This window comes from Schistocerca serialis, chromosome 2 (assembly GCF_023864345.2).
Source record: "Schistocerca serialis cubense isolate TAMUIC-IGC-003099 chromosome 2, iqSchSeri2.2, whole genome shotgun sequence".
In the NCBI taxonomy this organism is placed as follows: Eukaryota; Metazoa; Arthropoda; class Insecta; order Orthoptera; family Acrididae; genus Schistocerca; species Schistocerca serialis.
Window position 1 is genome coordinate 768750275 of NC_064639.1, and position 10911 is coordinate 768761185.

The 10911-nt window shown below is 45.8% G+C and overlaps 1 protein-coding gene across 1 annotated transcript; it reads left to right on the plus strand.

Annotated features, from left to right (window-relative positions):
• Window positions 1–9954: 9954 nt before the first annotated feature.
• On the plus strand, window positions 9955–10584 carry LOC126456390 (uncharacterized). Its single transcript, XM_050092144.1, has one exon. The coding sequence runs from the start codon at window positions 9955–9957 to the stop codon at window positions 10582–10584; it is 630 nt and encodes a 209-aa protein (XP_049948101.1).
• Window positions 10585–10911: the final 327 nt, after the last annotated feature.

Below are 10911 nucleotides of genomic sequence, written 5' to 3' on the forward strand. Positions count from 1 at the left end.
GTGTCTCCACAGTTCTCTCCAGAGAATGGGGTCCAGCAAGGCTCTGTACTGAGTGTGCCTCTCTGTCTAATAGCCATCAATTGTCTGGCCACAGCTGTGGGGTCCTCAGTATCAGCTTCCTTGTATGGTGACGACTTTTACCTCTGCTGTTTCTCCTCTAGTGTGGGTCTCACTGAACATCGACTGCAAGGCGACATACGAAAGGTGCAGGCATAGGCCCTTACATATGGCTTTCGGTTTTCAGCAGCCAAGACTTGTGTCATGCACTTCTGTCGACACCATTCACCCACAACCAGAACTTTGCCTCACCTACCAGCCACTCATTGTGATCGAGACTTATCGCTTTTTAGCACTGGTCTTTGTGCTTAAGCGAAAGTGTTGACTGTACTTCGCTACTTGAGCAAGACCATCTGGGGTGCAGATTGCACTACCCTTCTGCAGTTTCACAAAGTCCTGATACAATCCCATCTTGATTATCGGAGTCTCGGATACAGTTCGCCATCGCCCTCAGAATTTTGGATCCAACACAACACTGTGAGTTTTGATTTGTGAAAGGAGCCTTTCAAACTAGCCCTGCGAACATCTTACTCACCGATGTGGAGTCCTTCCAGTGCAGATCAGTCACCAATAACAGCTTGTAAATTATCTACAAGTGTTCGCCGCTCCCATAAGCTTCTGAACTACTGTCTCCTCTTTCCAGACACACAAATCCGTCACCTGCAGTGGCAGCCCAGATCAAGGATTACTGTCTTAGTTTGCTTCTGTTCCCCCCTCTCTGAACTCCAGGTGTTTCCTCTATCATCTCTCCTCTGGGCCCACTCACGTTCACTTCCATGGTGTATCCCTTGACCACAGCTTCGTTTTGACCTATACAAGGTCCAGAAGACTCAGTTCATCCTGAGACCCTTCGTCACCAGCATTCTCCATCCTTGGCGTATTCCAGAGTTCTGAAGTAGTCTATATTGATGGCTCCAATGCTGATGATCACATAGGTTTTGCTTATACTCATGTGGGATGCACTGAACCACGATTCTCGTTGGGTGGCTGTAGTATTTTTACTGTGGAGTTGGTAGTCATCTCTCGTGTTCTTGAGCGTATTCATTCCTGCACCGGTGAATCCTTTCTCATCTGCAGCGACTCCTTGAGCAGCTGGCAAGCTCTCGACCAGTGTTACCGTCGCTGTCCCTTGGTCATGGCTATCCAGGATTCCCTGTATGCCCTTGGACAATGTGGACGTTCAGTGACCTTCATCTGGACCCCAACCATCATTGGAATCCGAGAGAATGAACTCCCTGGTAGCATGGCCAAACTGGCTACCAGTAAGCCGACTCTTGAGACCAGTATTCCGGATGCAGACTTTCGATCGGTACTATGCTGTCAAATTTTAGGGATCCACTATACGGAATGGGTCACTCTGACTTCAGCAAACGAACTGTGGGTGATAAGGAAGACCACGAACCTGTGAAGGTCCTCCATGCAGGCCTTTCGCAAGGACTCTACCTTTGGCGCCTTTGCATCCGCCATACTTGGCTCACTCATAGTCATCTCCTCTGTTGCAAGAATTCACCTCACTGTCATTGTGGTTTCCGTTTAACAGTGTTCCACATTTTGCTGAACTGTCCTATCTTAGCTACCCTGTGGCACACTCTTAATCTCCCTGATTCGATACTCCTGGTGTTAGGGGACGATACCTCACTGGCTGGCTTAGCTTTACTTTTCATTCGTGAAGGGGGCTTTTACAAGTGTCTTTAAGGGAGCGTCACTGACCTACTCGGCCCATTCATGGCTTGGCAGAACACTTGGTTGACTCCTCTGGATAGAATGGGCTGTGGCTGTCTGGATTTGGTGGTTCAACCCAACCTCCACCCTACCTGCTCTTTTACTCTTCCTCCCCACTCTTGTGTGGTCTGTTTGCCTTTTGTCTATATGCGCTTCTCTTGCCCTGTCGGTATTGCTACTCTTTCCTAGATCATTTCTGAGTGGGGTACCTCTGGTAAGTTGTTTGGTGGGTGATATAAGTCCCCTCATTGAATTCTGCTATCGGTGGCCTCCAGCTGCTCCCTAAATGGGGCGCCTCACATGTGTTTCTTCCTATGTCTTCTCTCTCTTGTTTTTTGTCTTTCATCTTCATTGACTTCTAGTAGACTTTGGGGTAGGTCATTTCTGATGTACATTCATGTAGGCCTGTCTGTTCAAAAGGTGAGGGACTGATGACCTAGTAGTTTGGTCTCTTTAATGATCCAACCAACCAAGCAACCATCGAATTGCTGTAAAATGATGTGTGAATAAAAAACATTTCGCTTCAGTAAATTAAAGTCACGACTTGTGGAAGACGTCTGTAATGTAACATCAGACACTGATTTCCCTTGCTAGTCAACTTTTTAAGAAGTACATATGCAACAATTTAGCTGTCGGTACATATTGCCTCTTTCTCAAAACATTAATGATCCATGACATTTACTATGGTTTATGTGCTTCAAATTCACTTGTCCCTCCGGATATTAGCTCCACGGACGACAGCCCGCTAGGCAGGAAGGGCATTACAAACTGCTGTCATAAACGGTTCTTCGTGAGACAAACACGAGTAACTTCAATAAGTTTTGAAATTACGTGCAGTGTGCCTCAACAGCTGAAATCCTGGTAGTGCATTTTGTCGTTGTGTTAGCCCTGTATAAAAAAATTCAGAGTAGGTTTCGACATGTCGGTTCAGAAATGGCTCTGAGCACTATGGGACTTAACTTCTAAGGTCATCAGTCCCCTAGAACTTAGAACTACTTAAACCTAACTAACCTAAGGACACACACATCCATGCCCGTGGCAAGATTCGAACCTGCGACCGTAGCGGTCACGCGGCGACATGTCGGATTGGAGCATTCCCTTGCCAGTTATTTGTTTGCTTACATTTGATATAACAGGGCAGACGTTTGTGAAACCTCTTCTCCTGATGGCAGGACAATAGTTTGTGGCGCTGCTGTCTCGATACTGTTCTATCACGTTCCACACACGTTATGTCGTTGAAGTTCTCTTATAAGCTTATTTCATGTGCCACAGAAAACTGTATATAGCTCTATTAGAAAAAAAAGTTGGTCTCGAAATTTGGCGACTATTAACGATAAAAATTACATGCGAACTTCAGGAAATTCGAACTATTGTCCACTATAACTTGGCGTAAACCGCACCTCGATATGTTTAGTCATTCTGCATATATTTGGCGTGGCCTGTCTCAACTGCCTTACCTAGTATCTAATTTCATTAAGGAGACCCTTCCTCCACCCTGCCAAAAATCCTAAAATAGTCTTCTGTTTACGACAATCTACATGTGACTTTTCGATAGTGATCTTGAAGATAGTCGAAATGAGTTGGTGGCGTGCCCTCAAAAGTTGCTAAAAGCTAAAATCTTGTTTCCTACCTACGTGAGCCTATAATAGGAAAGGGTAGACGAAACTGCACGGTTCATCTGCTGCAGAGAATGTTAAGTGGGAAGACTATAGAAAAAACAGCAACTACTGAATCGGACTCAGACTGTGGCTTTTGCTTCTTGCAAATATTTCGATTTAGCATTGCATCAGCACACTCCATCTCTGCATGTCGTCGGGACTTACTCAGTTGTTATGTGTAAATTTAAGGTGGAGGGGGGAGGGAGAAAGGGAAGGAAAGGGAACAGATTACTGATGGCAGCTCCACTGAGACGTTACGCGTAATCAGCAGCGATGAGTGAAAGTGTTTACCGGACCTGGATTCTAAACTGGGATCTGCTGTTTACTAGGCAGGTACATAAATGATGGCGCCATCCGGAACACAGTGGTATAGCAACTGCACCGACTCTTGACGTGCTTCATGGCCAATCCACATTCCCAACGAGCGCCACCTATCTGCAGTCACCAGTCATTTCCTCCATACGCGCTACTCTGAGATTCAAATGGTTCAAATGGCTCTGAGCGCTATGGGACTTAACATCTATGGTCATCAGTCCCATAGAACTTAGAATTACTTAAACGCAACTAACCTAAGGACATCACACAACACCCAGTCATCACGAGGCAGAGAAAATCCCTGACCCCGCCGGGAATCTCCGAGATTCCCGCACGAGGCCAGACATACTCGTGCAACTGCACTGTAGGCGAATCAGTTATATGACTGAGTGGTATCTGTTCTTTTGGACGTGTGTGAAAAAACAGACGCCACACATTCATATAATTTCTCATATGTCTAGAAATATTTCTTAAAGCTGCTCGTTTGGGCATCCTGCAAGCTGACGCAATCGTGGAAGCTCTGACGTTGCAGCTATTAATAGCTAGTACACGTAATATCTATTCGGTGACAAGCATCAGCCCACTTTCCAACCTGTACGTCGATTCTCCTATATCTGTCCGCTACAGTGAGCTGTTCAGACTCACCTCAGAGGCCAACTTGCGGACTGCAGTGCGGCGCTCGCCACTTGAAGTCACGTGGCCTAAACTGATATTCATGTTCCTGGCGATGTGGTGCTGAGCGGCGGCCAGTAAAGGAGCTGCCAGCCTGCAGATATCGCCAATTGTTTAAATTAAATCAATATAACAGCACACCCCAATCTTAGTGCTTCACACAAACACACACACACGCCTGACACCAGGGTGGTACGACCCACTTGCTTAAATAAAAATGTCGAACACATCCATCATGCTTCAGCTCACACAAGGCCAAATTGCTTAAATAGAAACGTAAGACTGGCGGTGGCTGGGATTCGGGGGCGGGGGGGGGGGGGGGCGGAGCGGGGGGGGGGGGGGGGGGGGGCGTGGCTGGGTGTTGGGGGGGGGGGCAGGGGGGATTTACCCCAAACGCATTGCATTTGTTTTAAAACAGGAAGTGATGAAGTGTGTCGAAATTCACAGTGGGAAGGTGAGTTTCAAGGAAATTGAGTATGATGGGGCTCAGCTTTGAGCCTTCCTTCTCCAATGAGATTTTAAGCTTAGCACCATTATGCTAATTCTGCTATCTTATTACCGTTTTTTTTCATTTCCCACTATTTTAAACTTGGGACATTCCCACTACTGCAAGAGGCTAGTTCCACCATCTTGTGTTGTGACATCAGAGGGATGGGAGGGAAGAGCAAGAGATGAAACCTAGAAACGCTGCATGATGTCATGACCTTAAGGGAATTCTGGCAACCATACAGGCTCCTCTAAAACTGTTACTTACCTACTACTTACAAACTGTGAGGAGAAAGGTTTCCGAGATTATCCATCTACCCAGAAATTTTTAGTTAAGAAACTGAGAACATTTACGGACCAGTGAAGTGGCATCCTAGTGTGCTAGAAGACGAAGTGGTGTTGCAGGTGTCCAGATTGTGGCCCAGCAAACTTTTGTAACATCTCCAGATAGACATCACTCTTGACGGTAGACTCGCTGAAAAAGAATGCGCTAACAATGAAACTGCACTTAAATCCGCATCATATTCCACATGTTATATGAGGACAGTCTGATACCAATATACGAACCTTATGATGGATCAGTTTGTTGGATATATGAAAAGTTGAGTCATCAGATCTTTTTTACTGCTCCCAGTGTACCGGAACCATAGAGAACACTTTCATTGGGTTGCATAAGAGTTGAGTCTGTCATCATGTAGGATGGCAATATCAAAGGACCAAAAAAGCTCTCTATTTCGCCACAGTCGTGATGTCTGGTATATTGTGTTCCAACATACGATCTCTCTGAAGTGTCACAGCAACTTGGTATATTCGCTTTAGACAATTTTTTCTGGCTTGTGATCCCACCAGTTTCTTGCAATCAGCAGATGGTAATTTTGGCATACGTTCCAGTGAATCATTCATGCCACAGCATTGTGTCTCTCCTTGTAATTAGCGTGAGAGGTATTTCTGCAGCAGCTCAAGACATGGTCAGTTGTATCATTAGGTTCTATGCAAAGTTTTCACTTGGTATATTCTGTTGATTTCTCGAGTGTGGCTTTGATGGCGTTAGTTCTGATGGCTTGCCCCAATGCAGCAGCAATCATTCCTTCACTTTTCTTCTTTAGGGTTCAAAATGGTTCAAATGGCTCTGAGCACTATGCGACTTAACTTCTGAGTTAATCAGTCGCCTAGAACTTATAACTAATTAAACCTAACTACCCTAAGGACATCACACATATCCATGCCCGAGGCAGGATTCGAACCTGCGACCGTAGCGGTCGCTGGGCTCCAGACTGTAGCGCCTAGAACCGCACGGCCACTCCAGCCGGCCTTTAGGGTTCTGTTAGTCACCCAAGATCAGGTCTGTTCCTTACTATTTTGCCTTCAGTCTTCTTCGAAACCTGTTCAGGCAGAGCTTCACTGGGTAAGCTGTCAGCCCGACACTGGAGTGCAGCTTTCCGCTATTGATGCTTGGTTTGCTGTACTCTGAGAAGCCTTCTGTTATTGATTTCAATTAGAGCTGATCCTTGGCCATCTTTAACACAAGCTGTCAATGCATGCTTCTCTTCTTCCACTGTCTGCTTCACTTGCAAAAGTGCTTTTCTGGGCAAGTACAGCTTTTCGAATCACTGCGACAGAGAAGGGTGAGGTGAATTGTCATGAGATTTCTTGTCCTGATTAGCCAGTTCTACTTGTGCCTAGTGTCATATATAGTGATAACATAATTACATGTATGTTGTTATGCTTAAGAGTGTTGGAAGCCATTAAGGGCACTCCAAAAAAGAAACCAGTGACACAATACGGTGAGCAGGCAAAAGTGGTAGCGTTTATGTTACCAGAGGTAAATGGTAACATTGGCCCTGCAAATGCTAGATGCCCTGGGGAGAAGCTTAACTCCAAAGGATTAACTGGTAACTCCATCCACCTCCTAGACATTGTTGTAAGGCATCGCAGTAGGAGATGGCTCCGAAAAGGCACATCTTAGCAGAGGCAACAATCTTGATACTTGCTTCTGAGAACTGCAACAGCAGTGGGTTTGCATAGGTTAGAGCGCTACTAGAGCAGTCCCTGTCCACCAAAGGACTGAGAGCGGGGCCAAGTGACGTAATGCACTGTTGTTGCTGGCCGTAATAGAAGTGACAGTGACGTTTAGTATTCAGCTAACCGGTTGCTACCAAACTTGGAGTTTGTTAATGTAAAGTTCAGAAGCATCCCTACCTACAGAGTAGGAGAGGGGGAGAATCTAAATGTGGTTCGCCAAAGGCGCCCGGGAGGTGCAGAGCGACTCATCAGATTAACCAAATCTTGTTAAGGCCTGTGGTTTCTTGGGTCAACTACAGTAAGCGAGAAACAGTGCGCCACAACCATTCTCAAAAAATCCATAGTTTCGTGTTCAGAAGTTCTCAGTCAGGTCGCTGGGGCATCGACTCCATGTCGCTCGTCGACAGCCTCGGTAAGCTCCGACATGTCTGTTTTTCTAACTTGGAGTCTTGCTCTCAGGTTTGTACTTACCAAGCTGCTAGTGTTCGCTACTTCTGTTAGCACCCCCCCCCCCCCCCCCCCTGTGGATTCAGACACTGAGTTATGTTGTCCAACCAAATGCCTCCTTTGCTTTCTCTAACGTTTAGAATTAGCCTTCAGTCCAGTATTTAATCCGATCGCTAATAAATAGTGTTAATCAGACCCCTGAATTCCATGAGTCCCCAGCTGTAAGCATCCCGTCAAGTCCTAGAATCCGCGCCTCTCGTAGGCGCCCCGCGACAGTGTTTGGAGTTGATCCAAGTCATCAGCCTGCCTTCACTGAGAATTTATGTTTCTGCATTTGCTCCTCAGTGCTCGAAAATTGCAGACTGCCCTCAAATCCCCTGTCTTCCCTCTTTCCTGTGTTAGGGCATGACGCTAGTTCTCGAACTTACGATCTATGTGATAAGAGGTATGGTGCAGGTATTGTCTGCCTTCCTGGCATAGCTGCCATTCTATTTGCTACTCAAAATTTTTTTGACCCTTTGTGTGTACTCTTCGCTGACCACACTTTCTACATACTCTAGCACATGTTGTCCAACTGCAATGTGCCTAGATATTTGTAGGCTGTTGGCTACACGCTTGATAGCTTTCCCATCTGCAATTTAGATGCCTTCTCTTTCTGAGGATTTGTCCCTCCTTAGCGTTAGTGTGACCCTCTTGTTTAAGCCGTGTTCCATGTTGATGTCAGTGCTGAAGATTCGGACGGTATTTTACAGAGTTCGGGTTTTTAATTTCAGATTTTACTTATAGATTAAATTCATTCAGCCACAGCAGGTGGGACAATTTCAGAGAACTCCTCCCTGTTTGATAGCCCAGGTTGGTTTTACGTAAGATGATTGACAATGGTACCAATGCGATGATGAACAATTGGGGGGAACAGCGAGTGTCACCGGAAAATGCCTCTCTTCATGTTGACTACTCTGTATCTTTCCTTTCTGACAAATAGTTCCGCATCCCAGTCTCCATCGCATTTTCTGTAAATTCCCTGATGTTTTCGCTGTCACCGAGCATTTCCAGTCACTTTATGGTAGTCAATCCAGGACATGTGTACGTTGGTTTTTCGACTTTTGGAATTCACCAGAATCATTTTGTCGATCGGGAGCTGATCCCTTGAGCCCCTTCTTCTTCGCTTGCTACCTTTTGATTCTACTGGTACCATGTTTTGCGCAGAAAATTCTAAATTCTGTCAGTAATAGAGACTGACGGCAACTTCAACGTCGAGGCCCGTAATTACCGAGCAGTGCCCCTTTAGCTGCATCCTTCTGTATTAAACATGTATTTCCAGTTGTTAGCCATTCAGTGATGTTTCCTGTCTGTAGCACTGTACTAAACAGCTCGTTAATTTTCAGTGCAGGCTGGTCAGGTCTGGTTGTTTCTGGCCTTGCAACTTACGATTTTCCTGGGTGTTGCAGTTATTGTTATTACGATTAAGATCACCATTATGTATCGTTCATTCACTACACAAATTGTAGTGTATCCTTACTAATGATGTCTCGTTAGATATAAGATAATACCGTAAACCACGAATCTTGCCAGTGGAAATTAATGCATAAACAAATAAATGTGTGTCCTCCTTAGTGTTCTTATTCTTACAAACGTTGGTGTACGCTGGAGTACAGAGAGATCATGACAATTCTCCTTATCCTCCGTTAGGGTGGATGCGACCGGATAGGAGGCGTTGTTTTCACATGTTCTCTTTTTTTCAGCCGTGTCTCGGTCACTTGTCTCTTAAGTGAGCCATATCGATCTTACCGCGGATCTCACTCCACAATAAGTGGCAGAGAAGGACTCGCCTGTGAGAGTAAGCTAGTTAAACACGCTCTATTTACAGCAGTAATATTCCACTTTGTGTTACTGTTGTAACGATATGAACATATCTTCTGTATTTATCTTTATAATACTATTCAACACCCAAATCTGCAAAGTATAGCCTGCCTCAGTAATATAATTGTAATAATGTGAGTTACGCAGTTTTGTTTTTTTCGATGGAAAGTCGAAGTTTGTCAAAGATAGCTTACACAACACACGTGCATAAGTTTTTTTGCTAGTAATTGCAATGCACAAAATGCTGTAATCGTCTAACGTAGTAATGCATTCTATTCACACCTCATTTCAACCGTTTCACGTATCCCGTTTTTAATCGAGTGTTCGGGAGTTGTGTTGGACAGATGTATGACGGAAGAAAACAAGCGCTATTTTCCTAATATGACACTTGACTACCTGCTGCGACAAAAGCTCTGTGGAACGTGCCACAGATAAACTGTTGATTATATGCTCTGAGACCTAAATGGTTGGCCAAAAATAATGGCTCGCGCAATGAACAATGAGTGACTTTGTAGAACAAATACAGCAGGAACGCAGCTTTAAGGAGCCCTAATCTTTACATGACACAGTGACAAGAATGACAGAAGCACTGACAAAGACTTTATCTCATTTAATACGACGCGAGCTCGGACACTAGTATAAATAAACTCTCTTTTCGGATCCAGCCCATTACCGGCGCACTCTCTGCCAGTGCGAGAGACGGCTGACGTCAGACATGAGCTCCACGTCAGCACTGTCGCGAGAGGAATACCGCAAGATCGTCAAGAGGCACCTGCAGAGGGACGACTTCGAGTTGGCATGGCACGCGGTGGCTGCACTTAGAACAGACTTTAAGGGCTTTATGGGCGACCACCTGGAGCTGCGTGTAGCTGTGTCATTAGGCAATAGGGAAAGCGAAGGTGCCAAGACCATTGAACTGCAGTTCTTCGTCAAGTCGGTGCCTCTAGATGACGCCTACCATGGTTACCAGAAGGAGATCATGTTGTACGGCGATCTCCTGCCGGACATGCAGAAGCACCTGCGCTGCTCAGAGTACGAGGCTTCAACGCACTTGAGCACCGTCCCGAAGTGCTACTACTCGCGGCTGGATTTTCTGGTGTTGGAGGACCTGGCGTTGGCCGGCTACCGCATGCTGGATCCCATGAAGCCACTGGACGTCCGACAGTGCGAGTGCGCGCTGAAAGCGCTGGCGCGGCTCCACGCCACGTCCATCGTGTTCGAGGAACGAGGGGGCCGACGACTGGCCGACAAGTACCCACTGCTCGCGCAGGAGACCGTCTATAGGAAAGAGACGGACCTTACGTCGCTCGTCAACCGCCTGATGGGCAGGATTTGCTGGACCTAGTACCTCGCTTCACACTGAGCACGCCTTACAACGAAGAACTACACAGTCTCCTCGACACTGTTATGGAATCAGTCTGCGTAAGTTGTCCACAGAAAGATGTAGCTGTAGTATAGACCGTTAGATACAGGGACATTGTAATTTCTGTAAATTTGGGAACTTCTCAGCTGTATCACCAGGCAACTGCTATGAACTTCTTTACTAACTGATAATGACAGCTCAATGTGAACATGTAGTTATAATGACTCTAAAGGTACTGCTTGACATAGTCTGTTAAAAGCGATGTGTCTTTGAATCCAACTCTGGAATCCTCATTGACAATTTGGTATG